The sequence below is a fragment of the Aythya fuligula genome, chromosome 5 (assembly GCF_009819795.1).
Source record: "Aythya fuligula isolate bAytFul2 chromosome 5, bAytFul2.pri, whole genome shotgun sequence".
NCBI lineage: Eukaryota > Metazoa > Chordata > Aves > Anseriformes > Anatidae > Aythya > Aythya fuligula.
This window is the reverse complement of record NC_045563.1, coordinates 26,844,773-26,862,946: the sequence shown is the minus strand read 5'-3', so window position 1 is coordinate 26,862,946 and position 18,174 is coordinate 26,844,773. Positions and strand designations below refer to the sequence as shown.

The 18,174-nt window shown below is 51.2% G+C and overlaps 2 protein-coding genes across 2 annotated transcripts in view; both read left to right on the top strand.

Annotated features, from left to right (window-relative positions):
• POMT2 (protein O-mannosyltransferase 2) overlaps positions 1-4,927 on the top strand; it is a 28,249-nt gene extending 23,322 nt beyond the window's left edge. The window contains exon 21 of the mRNA XM_032188367.1: positions 42-4,927. Coding sequence (XP_032044258.1) covers positions 42-147 — 106 coding nt within the window. The 3' untranslated portion in view covers positions 148-4,927. The remainder of the gene's footprint in view (positions 1-41) is intronic.
• A 7,745-nt stretch (positions 4,928-12,672) lies between these two features.
• On the top strand, positions 12,673-17,421 carry NGB (neuroglobin). The gene is made up of 4 exons (XM_032188760.1): positions 12,673-12,776; positions 13,484-13,595; positions 14,699-14,818; positions 15,588-17,421. Exons 1-4 carry the CDS (start codon positions 12,673-12,675, stop codon positions 15,732-15,734), a joined length of 483 nt encoding a protein of 160 aa, XP_032044651.1. The 3' UTR covers positions 15,735-17,421.
• The last annotated feature ends 753 nt before the right edge of the window (positions 17,422-18,174 follow it).

Here is an 18,174-nt window from a genome sequence, read left to right as displayed (position 1 = left end):
CAAAAAACTGTGTGGTCTCTGATTTTGGGTTCTTTCCACAGCTTCTACCTCTTCCATCCTCTGTCCTACGGGATGATAGGACCCATGGCCTCCGACCCCAGCAGCCCCATGGCAGGGCTCCGATGGATGGACTCCTGGGAGTTCTAGAGCCAGCAAAGGGAGCCTGGGAACAGAGAGTAAGAAGCACAAGGACTGCTGCATGTCGAACCGATTCTGGCACTTTGGAGATGTGACTGTAAAATGCCCTCTCTCTGGCGTACTCTGGGTCTAGCAGCCCTGTTATTTTGGCATTTGTTTGCACTGCCTGCATTGGAGGATGCAAAAGCTGACCATGAGAAGATTCTCTTAGAAAGACTCATGTTGTGAATCCTTAAGTTATATTCCTGGACAGCGGGCTGCTTAACTCTCAGTTCTGAGCAGTGTATCAGAACTCTTGACAGGCAAACAGCAGTGGCATTGCAGCAGTCAGAGCAGGACAAGCTGGACTGTGTGCAGTTGCATGTTTACGTGTGTGTGTCTGTCTTCCTACATGCAATGTAAGTACCGTTGCAGTTTGAGAGCCAGATAGTGTCCAAGGCATTGGGATTTAAACCGTATTTAATGACCTTTCTGACAGCAAGGTTTTTCTCCCTAAAGCTTCAAATAAGCCTGTGGGGATCCCCATACTGCTCAGCCCTGGCTGTCGGAATTTTTTTGTTCTGACCCTGAATTTTTATAATGGGACTGAAAGGGGTCTGCTTGAAATCTCCTGAGCCACTGTGCCTTGTCTGTCTCCCAGGCCCTCTGCTGACAGGGGAGATGGAGATTGTTTATCCTTTTATACTGCCTTGCTTTCTGGTCACCTTTAATCATTTAGAGCAATCACCTAGCAGGCCTGCACTCAGAGCCAGACTGTTCCAGCTCAGCACTTTGTAGCTGCTTTGCAGTTCTTTCTGAAACTGCTAAGGAAATTATAGTGGAAACAGCAGGTGATTTATTTTCTGCCCCAGTACACTGTGAAGATGGGCCTTTTGGGTGTGTGATTGTGACTGAAATGATAGCTTGAAAATTTTAGACAGCTATCATTTGTCTTCTGATCCAAGCTATTCCAGTGCCAGTACCTATGGCATTTAGGAAAAAGGATTCATCTTAATGAATGTGGCAGCTACAGAACTGGCCATTGGTATCTGTACTCCATATTCCAATACTGAGCAAGTTCCCTCTCATAGATGGCTGTCCAGCTAATTAATTACTGCATTGAAGGAAATGTGAGGCCAGGCAAAAATTCTTTAAATGTCAACAGCTCTTGAATGTTGAATCCACCCCTTCCAAGAAAGTGGAATATGAGGTGCCTTTCTCCTCTATTAGGTCTGCTTTTGTGAATTATTCCTGTTAGTCCATCTATGCTTTGCTCAGTTTCAATTTCTTGTCACATTTCATGGTCGCTACTTAGACCCCAGCTGTGTTGGTGTCTCAAGAACTAATATTTGCAAAACTCTTTTGTGTTTGTTTCAAGGAACTCAAGCCTAACATTTCAGATTTCTTGCTCTGCTTTTCAGCCATGCATCAAAATTGTGGGTACTGGAAGAGCAGCGTGTGTGTGTCTGTGTTTAAATGTACATTCATTTCTCTTACCAAACCTTGAGTTCTGATCTAACTCCTACAGCACAGAAGGGCTGCATTAACATCCCCAAGGTAGTTGTTCTCCATGGGGGACTGTCTCCATCAGACTGGCTTTCATTCCTTTTTAATAGAGGAGTTGTAGGATTGTTCAGTAAGGCAGCTGCTCGCTATTGTAAGGTTCTGGTGTGGAGTGTCACTTCTCTCCCCAGAAGCTGACTCTTATAGAAACTAACTCCGATAGTAGAGGTCTGTGCTTTTGATTCTAAAGGTTTTGAGTTAATTACCTGCTGATAATTCTTAGTGGGAAGTCATTGCACTAATTAGCTACTGGGTTTGATGATTCTCTTCCACTTGGCTGTTGCAGGAAGTGCCCCCACCTGCATGAGCCAGGGGTTCACAAAGGTGATATCTACGAAAGAAGGATGGGGGAGAAGGCTGCAAAGTTCTTCAGATCCAGCTCTGTGACAGGAGCTGCGAATCGTTAACTGTTGGCAGCATGGCAGACAGACTGCAGTGCTGCCTCTGTGGCAATGTGATTCAGCATCTGCTTTGGTGAGATGATCAGCCCAATGCCTTGCTATCCTGATCCAGAGTTTTCTTACAATAGTCCCATTGCCATGGAGAGGAATTTCCACAAAAACTGACAAAAGCTGTGATTTGAAGTGTATTTTTTTTCTAGCCTTTAACTTGTCTTTAACACTAATGGCAAAAAAAATAAAAATAAAAAACAAGAAACTTGTGTTATGCAGTAACACAATGCTTCCGAGTCTGGGGGTTAGCTGGCTGAAGGCGGTAGTTATCTTACTCCCATCCCCCCTGCTTCTGTTTCCGTATAGACAAAGGTGTTTATTTTTTCCTCTAGGACTGCCAATTCAGAAATCCTCTGAGAGCATTTGATTGGCATTGAGACTACCCTATTTCTCAGGTCTTGTGTGCTGGTAATTGGATGGTGTCATACAGTGGAAAAAAATAATCCAAATATTCCACAAGAGGGAGCAACCTCCAGCTGAATCTTTTTTTTTAATCTGTACTTAATAGTATTAAAAGGTCTACATTTGAAGACTAGACATTAAAAAAATGCACGCATTTCATCTGCAACCACTGGACTCCAAGGATTGGGTTTTCAAGTCAGTGTAAGTGGATATTGCTGCTTGCTTACAGTAGAAGAGCAATGGAAAAAAATGGTATTTGATTCTCAATATTTGCTTCTCAAAAGCAAACATACAAACAAAACCAACTTGTCAGGCCGTATCTGGAACAGAATAGTAACCAGTATCTTGCTAGGTCATTAAAATAGAATGGGATTCCCTTCACTGACTCTGATATAGAAGGTCTCAGTGGTGGAGGCGTGAGGTAATGGGTACAGAGCACTCTTTGCATTCTGAATGGAAGTTGGGCTGCTTTAGTTCACCTTTTCCATGCGTGTTTGTGGGATGAGTTCAGGTTCATCCTGAGTCTTGCTTATTAGTCCTCTTCCCAAGCCACGTGGAAAATAGCTAGTGGTGCTTTTCAGAAGGTGCCAGAAGGTGCTGCTCCCTCGAGCATTTGCTTGCTTTGAAGTTTGTTTGACAGGGCTCCTTTTATCACTAGTGAAGTGTTTCATCAAACTGTGTGTATAGATTCAGAACACAAAAAGCTGCAGGCCTCCAGGTTCGCTGTTTGTTTTTTGGTTGGTTTTTTTTGGTCTGTGTGTGCAAATATTTTCTACTCTTCAGTCTTCGGAGGATGGATAGATGGTTTCTAGGCTCATCTGGCTTCTCCTAGACAAGCCATTCATCTTAAAAAGGTTGTGTTAACAGCTGCATCAGAACACCTCTGTGCACACGTATTCCAGCAGCAGGGACCGGTCTGCCTCCAGGAGGAGGACTACACACACTCAAGAGTTGTGACCGCAAGGAGGATTTGAGTGGAGATTCCTTTATCGGTATTACCCTTGGTCCAGGTGGAGGATTGTGTGCCATGCATGGCTTACCAGCCTCCTTCGCAGTCCTGCCAATAAGACAGCCAGCACCACTCCTCTGCAGAGTTTTCTTTTTGCATCTATTGGGTGGCCTCGGTGGTGCACAGAGAGCATCGATAGGTTCTACCTCTTCATATCTCTCTCCTCCCTTCTGCTTTTTCAAGTGCTTCCCACCATACAGGATGTGTCATTGGTTTTCCTCCAAGTTTTTAGGCTGTGTGCCCATTTCGTAGGGGAGTCAGAACAAGGGGTAGGACAGGACACCACACAGTATCCTGAGTGAACCTATCACTTGCAGTGAGAGTAAAACCAGAACCAAATTATGGAAAGGTAAAGAAATGTTTCATAGGGTAGGATTTTTCTGCCAACTGTCCCTCTGTATACATCTGAGAATCTTTATCAAGGGACTTGAGAGTGAACCAGCTGTCAACATGGAAACACAGGCATTTGCCTGAAATTCCCCATTGTTGCACTTAGACATTTCCCTTCCAGAGGCTGTGCCTCTGTGATTTAGTCTGAGTTGGCACTCTGCACAAGTGCCGCTGTAACACCCTTTCCTCCTCTCAAGATACTGCAGCAATGTGAAAATCTCCTTGGCTCTGGCCTTGCATCTCCACCAGCTGAGGAATGTAGGTAACATTTTTTTTCCCCTTTACAGCAAGTGACCGCTCCTTGGGTCACTTTCCCCCTCACCTAACTGCTGTGTGACTGCTATGAAGGCAGAAATGTGTGGACTGTTAGAATATCATAAGGCTCTTTCCATCTGGAAAAGGGAAGATGAGGATAAGACCACCTCCATCGCATGTTTGCTGTCTTCATGGTGCTGTGGGCTGCAAGCAGCCAGGACTGAAAATTGTCTGTTTTAAGGCACTAAGACCTGAGTTGCATGGTTGGTTGTGAGTTGCTTAACTTCTTTAATTCACTTGTGCTCTTTTCTTTGAATGTCAAGGGCTATGATTGTCACGGGTGACAGCTGTGGTAGGGGAGGTACTAGCTCAGAAACCACTCCCGCTGAATTTGTGTTTGGTCCTAAAACCTCAGTGAATGAGTTTATTGTTTTACAAGAGGAACTGTTTAGAGCCATCCTGGAGAACTTGCCCCTGACGGACCAAGAGCTTGGAGCAGCGGGGAGAGGGGCTCATTTGTAGTAGTCCTATAATCTGAGCCTTTCTTACTAATGCTGCTGGTGTGTGCATGTGCATGTGTCCATCTGTCCATGAACCATGTTGTAGAAGTGGGATTACTGCACTGTACTGTGTGGAAGGGAAAATGGTCCCTTGAGCTATAAATGTATTTTGTACAGGGAATCATGGAGAATGTGATAGAATTTTGAATTCAAATTTGTAATAAATACCTCTAAATACCTATTCTTTCTAGCATTCTCTTTGGGGCTATATCTTGTTCCAGCTCCCCCATCCCAGTCTTTTCCTCGCATGCACAACTGAAGTTCTCCAATGGTGAATCTGACTAAGGGCAGCAGTGATCTACAAACCAGAAGTCATTGCCAGCATCAGCTCTTAGCATGCAAATGTTGCTGGACTGCAGTTCCCGGAGGTCGGGCCTTGCTGCAGTCCAAGCGATGCGCTGATGAGCACAGCGGGAAGCGAAACTGGTACATTTGGCTGAGGATGAAGTGCTGTCTGTTGACGTGGATTTATTTCTCTATGGTAAAACTGTTAAATTGTAAGTATGTGTAATGCGTCCTGTTTAATGGGTGTATTCATCAGACTTCTGGTAGGTTGCCTTTAGACATTCAACTTGACAGATCGAGTAATTTTTTCAAGGAACCAACATTTTTCTATGAGTCATTCTTAGAGTGTGTAGTGTCCGTAACATCAGACTGATGACAGTTTTGTACAAATGAGGCCCTTGCTGTGAACTAAATGCAGAAATCTAATAAAACAATGTAAGAACATAATAAAACTGGAACGTTGTAAGTCTGAGCCAGGCTGTACGCCAGGCTGTAGTGACAGGGAAGTGTTTACTTTTAAGTACAGGATAGCAAGGGGTTGCCATTACTAACGTAAAAGCAGAAAGTAGAAAAAATACAGCCGCCTTATTTGTGGCTACACACTGATGCCTAAATCATTGCTGGAGGAGAGCCAGCCAGTCTGTTTAGACATGGTCCAAGGGCTGTTGAAGTAAAGTCAGGACAGCTGGAAACTGGAGTATGACCTGCACAAGGTGATAAAATAGGCTGACAGATGGCTACTGGAAAGCCCTTGGTTGTTTTGTACTGTTTCAGAAAGCGTAAGTTGGTCTCTGGGTATTGCCTGATTCGGGCTGTTATCCTGGAAGGAAGGACTGCTGGTGCAGAAGCTGTTCTAGAGTGTAGGGAGATGACTGGAAGGAAGAGGAATGAAATGCTGTTCAGAGTATGCTGATTACAGCTGAAATAAAACTTACCACTGCCCTCTAAAACAATGGTTTCTTTCTTCAGGTGACTGAGCTCATGGAGGTGATGATTGATGCCATTTGCATAATGCCCCATACGTGGTTCTCATTACATCTTGTTCTGAATCTGCCAGGTTTCTGTGTCTCTAAATTACAGCCATTTTCCATTTCACGTTACTCAACAGGAATGAGGGTTTTCTTATATAACTTGGTATTTTCTCTTCATACAGATTTTTGTGCTCTGTCTTCAAGCTGCTGCTTAATCTTTTTGCTAACCAAATATAGAAACTTTTACTGCAGATTTTGAACTTGCATTCTCTGTCCCTCTGATTTCTGTGCCTATTTTCTCATTTTCTTCAGTTTACCCCCATGGTTTCCCAAACAGCATGCTGTCTTCAAACATCAGTCTCCCCAGTTCCATATGCTGAAATGAATTTTCATTGCTCCTACCACTATTTCCCGGTTTACATGTGGTTGTCTTAGACTTCAGAGTTGTCTTCTAATCTACCATCTCCAAACTGTAGTTCTGTCCCATGTAATGCATGATCTGGAAACAGAAAGTTTGTGCTCTTACCTGAATGTGCATAGCCTACCAAGCATTACGATTACTGGAAAATGCTTTTTCCGTATTTACCATTCCTGCAGTCATTCTTTTATCTCCAGATTTCATCCAAAGCTTGTCATCCTGTTGTCTTGCAGCTGACGTCCTTGCAGCTGATAAAACTTGAGTTTCATTCATCCAACTCTTATTCACCATTGAGTTTTGGACGAGGTAATTCTGGAGTACCCTTATTTCTCCACTGACCAGAAAGGGAGATTGTTCCTTGCCTAGGTGAACATGTCTGTGTTGGGCCAGCTGAGTCCTACCCTGGCTGTGTGCTCATCCCTTAAAATACTTTAGGGACAATAATTGTTTGGTTACAAGGTAGAGAAGGACACTAGCTGACAAATGGGTAGGAGATGGTTGAGATAGAACATGAAGGTACATGAAATGGTCCCTTAGTAAAACTTGAACTATGTGGTAACAATCCAAAAAAGCCAGTGCAGCTGAAGAAAGTGAATTTAAACAATTTGATAACTTCCAGGCAAAATCCCATGGGAAGCAAGTCTGATGAGAGATTTAGAATAAGGATAACAAGAGCACAAGCACAGACTGTCCACTTGCAAAACAAGGTCAGGAAGAGCCAAAGAAGCCAAAGATCAAAAGTTAAGTAGCAAGTTCTTAATTGACTTCAAATGCAAGAGGGAAGCAGATGAAGTGAAAACTGTTGGGTTACTAAGGGCTGCTGTGAAAGAGCTCTGTGGAGGGGGAAATAAAATAGGCTGCTTCACAAAAGGAGGACACAGTGAGGAATATCAAAGACAGCAAAGAACTGTCAGGAGGACATCAGTGGTATGAGATGGATAAAGAATTAGACCACTACTTGGCAAAGAGGGAAAGGTACGGATTAACAGATCACTGAGAAGTTGCACACCCATCTTCAAATGCTTTTATTACAAACGTCCTCCCGGCTTTCTTATTATTTTGTCTGCGATGTTTTTTTGTCAGGCTTGTTGGTTTCTTCCTTACTTAATCATCCTGTTTGGCCTTTTTAAGCATGAGTGCATTTTTATACTCGGTCTCCTGAAGTTTCTGTTTATTCCAAGGATTATTAAAAACAAAACAAAACAAAAAAAAAAACACAACAACAATGTAAGTAGGTTGGAGATATCCTCAGGCAGCTCTTGTGGGACTCATGGGTGCAAGCTATCTGTGCCTGCTGATTTCAAGTCTTTGTTGCTAATGGTTGCTGTTTAATATCCTATTTAGTTACTAATGGATTGGAAAGTGCTTTATCATGTGGCATAAGTATGTCAATCTCTTCAAGACAGAGCCAAAATGTTTATTCAACACAACACATTCTGACTGGGGATCAGCAAAACTGTTCAGCAAAATTTCTTGGTGAACTGGGGGAATATTTTTGAGAGGGACACGAAACTGGGATGGCTCAGATAGGTGAAGGGAAGGCCTGAAGCCTCCTCAAGAAAAGGGACTGTACATGTAGCAGGAATAACACACGGAGTTTGCTTTGAAAGCAGATGGCAGAGTGCAGAGCTGAAAGGTGGTGATGCTAGCACAGCCTTGCTGTGAAAGAAGGGATGCAATTAAAGGCAAAATGTCTGTTTTAATAAATCACAGCAAAGGCACTGCTCTCAGAGAAAACTGCTGTAGGGCAAATGATTGAAGGAGAGACCCTGGTCAATAGTATCCATTTGGATTGCAAGAAGGAAGGAAAGAATGGAGTTGAGATCAGAGGAAAGGCAATCAATGAGCATTTCAGAGACTGGTACCAACAGCGCTTCTGATACGAGGCAAGACCAGTGGGGGAACTTCAGAGGAAGCCTCTTGGGAGGATAAAACATCCTCCCACCAGGCTTTTGCCATGACATGTCAGCAGCTGAAGATGATCCAAGCCAGTGTAAGGACAGCTTGGGGAAGCTCCAAGCCTGCGGGAGCCACGTAACCATGCTGACACTGCTTGCTAAGGGGCCGGGTGTGCTGGCAGAGGCTGCTTCTGGCCTGGTGGTGGGGGTAGCAACTGTGCTAAAGAGAGCACAAGGTGAGAATAACAACCAAGGTAAGGTCCATGCATCTGTAGCTGCCAGACCTGGTCTGGCATCCTCTCTCCTCTACAGGCAGGAATACTCAGGCTGGCAGCAATGTGTGGTCTCCTTTGGATTCTCTCCCAGCTTCTTGCCTTGTCAGCCCGTGGTTTGTTTTCACCTGTCTGCACAAAATTTTCCCCATCTGGGCCCTGGGAGGCCTAGGATGAACTTGTGGATGCTTACCACCAAAGGGACATCAAAAAAAAACACGTTTTCATTTTGTTCTGCTTTTGAATTCTCTCCCATACACTGTGCCTCCTCCCCCCTTAGCCCAAATCTTCAAGGTCGGTGGTGCTGCCCTGCTCTCCCTGCAGGCACCATGGCAGTCAGCGAGCTCTGCAGCTGTTGCCTTAATCATTTTATGGGTAAGATTATTCCCTCCTGCATCTCTTTTGCTTCTTGTTATGCAACAGCATTTTGTGATTTGCTTTGACACTGAGCTGTGCCGCGTTGTGGCCTGAGGGGGTAGCTTCAGAAGCCTGCTGGAAACGTGGCATGGCTCCTGAACCCACCTGAGGGTGGGGACGGGGGGCTGGGGCAAGGAAGAGACATCATGGCCTGTGCTTTTGTGGCGGAGGAGAAGGGTGGAAAGGGGGCATTAGTCAAGCCCAGGAATCTGGCTCCAAGGCGAGCAGGAAGCCCGAAGCAACTAGATCAGAGGGGCATTATTCATGAGGACTCACGGATGTAGAATTGGAAATGAGCAGGAGTCCAAAGGGGGGGATTTGGTTGTGTTCAAACAGCAGCTGAACAAAATCTGACCGTGTCACGGCAGCACACGCACAGCCATAACCCTAGGCCAGGCCTGGGTGGCCTCCCTGGGCAGGGAGATTTGTTCTCCAGGTGCCCTGGGCCCTGAGGGCAGGGCTGGGGGCTGGTGCTTGGAGCTTATTCCATGTCCTGTTGAACCATTTTATGAGACTTGGAAATTTCTTTCCCTATGGGTAAACTGAGGCACTGAACAAGTAAAGCACTTGGCAAGGGAAGTTGTGAGTGTTGGTACTGTAATTTGGAGGGGCTGTAGATTAGATTAATGAGATCCACCACAAATTTAAAATAGAAGTGTGTGGTTTCTGAAGCACACCAGGGCTTTATTGGAGGCCTGAGTATTTCACTGGAAATTTGCCTCCCCTTTCTTCAGTTGGCCTAGTGATGATTTTGGAGCAGCCTGTGCTGCTGACCTGGTGGCTCTTCACTCATGACAGCTTCGAGGAAAGTCTTGCAGAAATCCAAGGACATTTCAGAAAAGAGCTGAGCCGCCTGTCGAGGTGTATGGAGCCAAGGGAGCTGGGGACCAGCCATGGCAGGAAACCCACAGGCTGTGGAAATGTTTGCAGTGCTCAACCTCCTGATGCATCCCTGGGCTTCTGTATGCCTGAAGGCTCACTAAATACTTGAACTTGAGGGAAGTTTGTTGTTTGCTCTTCTTTGTACCTCAGGGTCTCCCTGGACTCCACTCGTCCTGTCAGCAGCTCAGTGCTGTGGCAGCAGAAGGAGCTCCCCCCACAGCCACACGGCTCCTCTGCACACAAGGAGAAGCACCGTGCCTCCCCAGTCCTGGGTCCTCGCTTTTAAGCCATGCAAATGGCTTCTGGGTGTCTCTCACCCTTGAATTCTTCCTGTCTCCCACCTCAGATCCCTCCTTACAGCTCCCTCCTCCTGTGCTGGAAGACATAGGCTGTTTTAGGGGGAAAAAATGCTCTTGAGAGCCCCCTTAGCAGTGGGATAGGCAGCAGGGGAATGGCTTCTCTGTGGCATTTCCCTGCCCCTGGACGTGCCCGCATCCCGCCCAGAAGGAGCTGGTGTGGTGGTGGAAAGGAAGGAATTCCTTTTGGTTCTCAGCCTCTGCTGGGTTTAGTACTGGAGTGTGCTTTGGGTGCCCACAGGCGGGCAGGGTATCACCACCTCCCTGCCTGTGCCCCACATCTTCCACAGGAGAAGACTCAGTGGGTGTTGCTGCTGCTGTGGTCCCGTCTGCGCCCACAGCGAGGGCTCAGCCTGCAGCCACCATCTGTGGCACGGAGGGGAAGCTGGAGGCGAGCCACCATTTTCTATTGCCATCGTGGCTTCAGTGCTGCTGCCTGAAATGTCCTTTCCACTAGGACGAGCAGCTCGGCCTGCATTTCCTTGTTACTTTTGGCATGGCAGCTGGTGTGGTGCCTGCACAGAGCCGAGGAAAGGTGTCCTGTATCCCAGCCAGACTGCAGGGAGCCTCACTGCACTGTCTCCTTGTACAGCCATCTTCCCCTCCTGCCCTTGCACCCTCTGTATCCATGCTGCTTGCATTCAGGAGCTGGTCACTCTTAACTACAACAGCCTGGTTTTTGGGTGCTTCTCTTCCTCTCTTGTCACCCAGCTCTGACTATACCCAAAATGGTGCTAGGCAGATACTCAGCCTAGGCTGTGCTCTGACTGCACACACATCCTTCCAGATGGGATGACGCTTCGTGCTTCTTGCTGGTGTGCTCCATCAGCAGCAAGATAGCTAAAGGTTCATGTTTGCATTGCCACTGCTGGGCTCGTGTTCGCTGCTCTGCTCAGATTAACCTGGTATTCCTGCTTCTGTCCTAGCTGCTCTTTCAGGATCCTTGCTGCTCCAGCAGTTGCAGTGATTTATTACTGGGCCGTGTTCCCTTTGCAACCAGATGGCCAAGACACGGCTCTAAACATTAACTTGGAGACCAGAAGATGGTGCCAGCAGTGGGAAGCACTGAGGGTTGTCGCTTTGTGTGCTCCAGAAGCCCAGCTGTGATAAGTTGTGGCTTTTCCTCAGTGTTGCATGGTCCTTATTTAGTCTTCATTTTACAGAAATTTAGAGGTGTAGAGATCATGTTTTTCAGGCATTTCTTAATGATTGTGAAAGATAAAATGCTGCAGTTTTAACAAAGAAAACGATGCTTGCACGTGTGTCTTACTGGGACCTGAGACTTTTGGCATCAATGAAGTCTTTTCTAGCAATGACATTCAAAGCACAGAAAACCTGGAACCACATTTTCCTCTGGCTCAGTATCCAGAGATCTGGAAGTATTTGTGGGACTCCATAGTTCCATCTCATGGCTCAATGTCTTTGAGTCTGTGGGACTCTTCAAGAGCCTGAATTTAGGTAGAGAGTTCTAGCTTCCTCTAACATACATGGACCTTTTCACATATAGCATCTTCTGGTCTACAGTGAGAACGTGGGGCCTGAGAAAACAGGTAATTCGTGCTGGCACTTCCAGAGATGCCTCCTGAGGCTTCTTGCTGCTGCTGCAGTCGGTGCTGTCAGGCTGGGTCTTTTGGAGAAAGACCCCTGGGAGGGGAGATGTGGCTGGGGCTGAGGATGTTGTATTGTGCCATTGAACCTGCCTCCTTCTGGGGCTGGATTTCAGTACTCTTGAGTGGAAGAGCCTCCTTTCTACACCCACTGAGCCAACGTGCTCCTGTTCTGGTCCCAGGCTGCAGTCTTTTCTCCTAATGACAAGAACTAAGCCTGACGGGTAGGAGCAGAACTTGTAATGCGATCAGCACCATCGTTACTCCAGAGCTGACTGCTGGTTTCGGTGCCATTTGCACTTTCATCTTGCTTCCATCCTTCTGCTACCCCCAGCTTGCGTGACTGCTCTGGCTGTCTGCTTTCTGCTGTGCCGCTTCAGCCCCTGTCTGCTTGCTCTTAAGTTTCCTTTGCGCTGCCTCCATCCCTGGGCCAAATTAAACGCCACATTTCCCTCTGAGCATCAGAGGGAAGAAGTTGGGTGTCCGGGAGCTGTGTGACAGAGCTGAGCTGCCTCCTCTCCTTAGCAGCATTGCCTGTCCCGCTGCCTCAGTCCCCCCTCTCCCAGAGGAGGCAGGGGGCGAGGGGGTCCCCGAGGGCGGGAGCAGCGCCCCCAGCCCCAATTCTCCTCAGGGAGGGCCGGGGTCGCTCCTTTTGTCCTCCCCTTGCCCTGCCCGTGAGGTGCGAGCCGGGGGGCTCCGTGGGGACGGTGCCGGGGCGGGGGGACCCGAGGTGAAGGGGGCGGTGGGGAGGTGGCGGCGGAGCGAGGGGCGGGCGGAAAGGGGCAGCCCCCCCCGGCGGGCCCTTCCCCGCCCCCGCCATGGCGAGCGGGATGCTGTCAGGAGCGCAGCGGGCGCTGATCCGGGAGAGCTGGCGGCGGCTGAGCGGCAGCCCGGTGCAGCACGGCCTCGTCCTCTTCTCCAGGTGAGCGATTAAGAGTGGGGGGCGGCCAAGAGACGGGACAGGGTCCCCCCGTCACCCCCGGGCAGGTGGCGGTGGTCGCCCCGGTGGCCCCCCGGTCCCGGAGCTGAGGATGCGCTGTGTGGGTGAGCCCCTCGCCCGAGGAGATCAGTGCCTCGGCTGTGGGGAAAGAAAAAGGGAAAAACCTGTAAGAAGTCGCCCCGAAAGCCCGGCGGAGAGTTGGTGGAAGGAAAGGGGAGCGGGGGCCAGGGCAAAACCTGGTGGACGGGGAGCCCCGCGCTGCGGTGTGCGGGGTCCCCTCGTGGAGACGGTCCCCCAGGCAGAGGGGAGGCTGCTGGAGTACCTGGGCTCCCCTCAGCACCGGGGCTTCCCCCGGTTTGGGCAGCTTTGGGGCTCAACGGGATCGTGGAGTGGGAAGGGGAAGGCACCGAGCAGGATTTGGGGGAGCGGTGCTGGGCTGGGACGGATCCACAGGTGCCAGAGCCACAGGTCTGAGAGCTGGGACCAAGGGAAAGGGAAAGGAGAACCTCTTTTGCCAGCAGCTAACCTGCATTTCCCCAGGCTAAATCTTTGGGACTTCCACGTCCTTCACAGGTGGGGAGGGAGCAGCAGGAGGAAAGGGGGTGTTGGGGTGCTGCTGGTGGGGCGAGCGGGGCTCTGCACCACGTTAAGGACGTGAGGAGATGGGGGCTTCTCTCTCGCTGTTGCAGGTTGTTTGATCTGGACCCTGACCTGTTGCCCCTTTTCCAGTACAACTGCAAGCAGTTTGCCAGCCCCCAGGAGTGCCTGTCTGCCCCCGAGTTCCTGGATCACGTTAGGAAGGTGAGAGCAGGGCAGGAGGAAGCCTCCGGGCAGGGTTTTGGGGTTTGGGATGGGCTGGGAGCACACAGCAGTCTCCTCTCCCCCCAGAACTGGGAGAGGAGCGATGCCGATGTCGCCTTGCGGGAGCTCATGCACAGAGGGAGCCAGACCCAGCACAGCAGGAGCCCTCCGAGCCCTGAGGAGCAGCCAGGCAGAGAAAGAGCGCAGCTGTGGCTTGCAGATGCCTTCGTAACCCCGTAACCTCCATCTTCAGGCTGGTTTTCATAGCCTCCATCTTTAAACCAGCGCAGTGCCTCGCGTGCCTGCCTTGCTCCTTGTGAGAGGCTGCTTCAGGACTGCTCTCCTCTGATAGCTGCAAGCTTTTTGCTATTTTCCAGCCCCTGCTTATTGGACAAGTTGTGTCCATTTTTACTTCTGCTATTACTGCCTTAAGCTGAAATAGCTCTTTGCTCTTGTTGGAGATAATTTCCCTGTTGAAATTGTGGAGCACAATTCTATCACTCCTTGGCTTTGCCAAGCCAACCGTGCCCTGGCTTTAATCTCTTCTTCCAATTTGGTCTGTCTGCTCCTTCATCCCTCATTAACCCTTCTCTGTCCTGTCTCCATTTGGCTCTTCTTGCACCTCACAGACCACCATGGTACGTGCTCTGCCAGACCAGGTCTCTTGGCTGTGCTAGCCATCCCCTCACCTCAAAATACCTTGGCTAACCTTAGATCTTGGTAACTTCTAGCCGGCAACTCTAGTCCTGGCAATTCCAGGGCTCCCCTGCAGCTGTTCTGGGCTCCTAAGACCACATCAGTGTTAGATCTTGGCCCATAACTGCTCTGCTGCGGGGCTCTCCTCCCTCCTCTGGAGCAGGGAGGCCAGCAGTGCTGCTTGCTGTAGCACCTCTGGCAGTGTCCTGCAGAAGGATGTGGGGCGTGCTGCCATCAGTGGTGGCACACAGGTTGCAGCAGAGCAAAGGAAAGCTCAGGGGGCACCTGCTGTGCTGGGAGGTGGTGGTGGCCGTCAGGCTGAGAAGGGTGAAGCCGAGGGGTTAGTCCCTTCCTCCAGAAGGGCAGCAGAGCCTTGTTAGTGCCCTTTTGCCTCTGTGCTCCTGTAGGTGATGCTGGTGATTGATGCGGCCGTGAGCCACCTGGAGAACTTGCCCTGCCTGGAGGAATATCTCTGCAACCTCGGCAAGAAGCACCAGGCAATCGGCGTGAAGGTCGAGTCTTTCTCGGTGAGGCATCCTCTTTCATCCCGCTGTGGCTGTGTTTGTGCAGCGCTGCCTGCAGCCCTCGGCTGTCCCCACCCTCCTGTGCCCACCTGCTGGGTTCAGCTGGCTGGAGAGAAAGCTGGAGGCTCAGTGCAGCCCCGAGCTGTGCGGTGATGTTGGCTTGGTCAGGAAAGCCCTCGAGCTCCCCTCGTTTCCTGCCCAGGGAGTGAGGACAGAGGGGAGCAAGGCATTTCCCCAGGGAAATGCTTAGGGAATGCTGAACCTCAGCCCCTCCATGTTTCCAGACATAAACCCACCTTGCTCCGGGTGGTGACGCCGGCCAGCCCAGGCAAGGCAGGACACCACGCAGCCCAGGATGAGGAGCAGGGAGGCCCCGAGCCTCCCGCTGGGGCTCCCACCCTGTCTCCTGGCATGGCTCAGCTCTGCTGGTCCACTGCTGTGCCAGGGGACTGGGCTGGCTGCTGGTGTTGGGAAGGCACGGAGGATGGTGTGCAGCTCTCCACTGGTGTCACCCACCCTGCGTCAGCCCTTGCTCCCCACTGAGCTGGTGGGGAGGTGAGAGCCAGCAAGGGGCAGGGCATGGGATGGTGTGGGTCAGCTCCTGAGCAGGATCCGGGCTGCCTCTGGGGCTCCTCTGAACAACCAGGGATGGGGCTGGCTGCCTCCGCAGGTACCCCGCAATGGGAGAAGCCCTAAGTGTGGTGGAGCAAGAGAAGGCGCTGCCTGTTATTCCCCCGCTGCTGAGCTTGATGCCTCACCGTTTGGTTTGCAGACCGTCGGCGAGTCCTTGCTGTACATGCTGGAGAAATGCCTCGGCGCTGCCTTCAGCCCAGACGTGCGGGAGGCTTGGACCAAACTCTACGGTGCTGTGGTGAAAGCCATGCGGCGCGGCTGGGAGCCCCTCGCGGAGGGGGACTAGCCCAGCCAGCCCTCCCCGCCACTGGCCTCGCAGCAGCCCTGCGCGGGGCAGGCACTCACCCTCTCTCTGCCTCTCTCCGTCTGTCTCTGTGCACCAGCCCGTCTCCATCTCCTCCAGCCACGCGTGCTTCAGGTCTCTCTCGGTAATCCTGCCTTGCTTTGACACGACCACATCTCTGCCTTTGCTGGCGGCCCGTGGGCTGTTTCTCCGCAGTGAAGCGGGGAAGCAGCACGGCACAGCTCCTCTGCCCTGCCCAGGCTCCTCGGGGCCAGCTGGAGCACCAGTGCTGGTGTCTGTGCTCTGGTCTTCAGCTGGCTCCCCTCCCTTCCTCTCCCCTCGCTGCCCACCCTAGTTAGATGACAGCGGGAGGTGTCCTCGGAGGCTCACTTGCCTGAAATCCTCTTTGCTGTGCTCGAGACCTGCTGAGGCTGTCACCGCTCACTTCTCGTGCACGGCTGTGCCCGGTTCAGCTCTGCAGGTAGCGGCTGGCTCAGCTCGCTCCAGGGGCAGGGGTGGCTGTGGCCGTGTTGGGCAGCAGAGGCAGGAGCTGGCCGTGCAGTGCTGCCATCCTCCCCAGTCCCTGCGGCGAGCTTTTACCCGCTCTCCTCACCCAGGTGTTGCTCCTGGGTCCATCCTGGTGCTCTCCCCCCTGCGTGCCACCCAGGGTCTTTCCCTGTGTAAGGTTGGTCACGGCTTACTGTGTGTCCTGGGGCTGTTTCGAGCAGTGGGGTCACGTTAATGCCAAGGTAGGGCTGCTCTTAGTGGCTGTGGGCTGCTGCCTGGAAGGATTTCTGTCTGCTTGGCTGGTTGGTTTTAACCTGAGAGCCTGCTGAATTGCAGCAGCAGTGGTGGCTATTTAATGCTTTGTATTGAGGAGAATAAAGTAAATACAAGAAACGATGCCTTAGAATAAAAATGAAGGTTGCAATCATGTCATGGCAACGGCTTCCAGAAATGATTCTGGCTCTCGGCCAGAGGAAGCATAGCTGGAATTTCTCTGCTGATGCTGTCGGGACCTGGAGTGCTTCCCAGCTGCACACAATGCCCATCCGCAGAGCTTCCTCGCCCTTCGGAAATAACTCCGCCGTACTTGAGACACGGCCACTTCGGGGTGGAGCAGGTGCCCCGTTAGCTGTGTGCGGCGGAGCTGCGTTAGGGCAGGAGCAGGAAGAAAGCACCTGCTGGAAGAAAGCCGAGGAAGCGGCTGAGAGGCAGCGCCTGACGGCTCTGCTGGGAGCTGAACGTGAGTGCTTGGAGAAGAGGCCACCTCTATGGGAAAGCTGCTGTGGGACTGGCCGAGCGCTGTTTCCAGCTGTCACTACCCCCAGGGCAAGGACCTGCTGGGGCCCCTGGCTTCCTACCCGCTCTGGTCCAGGAGCCAGGGATGGAGGAGCTGCGGGGGAAGCCCTGGTATGGGGCAGCAGGGACAGGGGATGGGGATGGGGATGTCCCCTGTGCAGCCCTCGGTATCGCAGGGAGGATCCTTCTGGCCCCCATTAGGCAGGCGGGTGAGGGATGGGGTGCGTGCCGCTGCACCCAGCCATCCCCTCCTCCTCTAGCTTTCCCAGCTCCTTGACTTCTCCTCCTCTGTACCACGTTTTGTGTAAGGCCTAGGGGAAATAAACTAGTCCGTGTGCCTCTTACACCCAGCTGTACTGTTTAATAAAGAACAACAGTGAGCCTCTGCCCTTTTGGCTGCCTGGTGTTTATTTTAATATAAGAGGCCTGAGCAAGCAAAAAAAAAAATAATAAAGGATGGGGGGAGCTTGCTGCTTTCTTGTCAGCAATAGCCTTGGCGATGCTGGAAGTGCCAGGAGCAGCCACCCAGCGTTGGAAGTCTTTTGGTGATTTTGTGCACGGTGGGTGGAGGGCTGAGCTGCACCATGACCCGCAGGACGGGCAGCAGAGGCGGCCTGCTGCTGCCCGCTGTCTGCCTGCCAGCCAGGTCTGACAGTCCCAGATGGAATTACACCTTTAGGCCACCAACCAGCCTCAGACACCTTCTGTGCTGTGCTGCTTTTGTTCTGGGGGGCGGCAGCTGCGCTCTGCCTCAGCCCCGAGGGTGATGGGCGGCCTGCAGGGCTGTGCAGGCCTGGGCACAAAGTCCTGTCCTGCACCCTCCTCCCATGGCTCACATCAAGTCTCCGGGGCCTGAGCAGTGAAGGCAGAGGATAACAGGGCTTGGAGGGCCTCGTTTGGCTGGGATGAGCTTCCCCAGCATGAGGGCCTTGCTCACAGCAAGGGCTCCTCCTGCCAGGTGCAGCCCAGTCTGCCGCTGATTCCAGGCTGACTGCCCTCTGGGTGGGTGTGTGGTGTGGGTGTTGCCTTGCTTTCCAGTTTTCACCCAAAAGGATGCCTCCCACCCCATGCTGTAAGCCAGGGCAGTGCTCTTCCCTCTGCTGCTGACACCAGAGGGGGATGGTTCCAGGGGGAATTTGGG

Bases quoted from the DNA above. Each gene is read 5' to 3' on its own strand.
- NGB (XM_032188760.1), top strand. From the start codon at position 12,673: ATGGCGAGCGGGATGCTGTCAGGAGCGCAGCGGGCGCTGATCCGGGAG. The intron at 13,596-14,698 runs GTGAGAGCAGGG...GTGCTCCTGTAG, and splicing joins TCCTGGATCACGTTAGGAAG to GTGATGCTGGTGATTGATGC. The intron at 14,819-15,587 runs GTGAGGCATCCT...TTTGGTTTGCAG, and splicing joins TGAAGGTCGAGTCTTTCTCG to ACCGTCGGCGAGTCCTTGCT.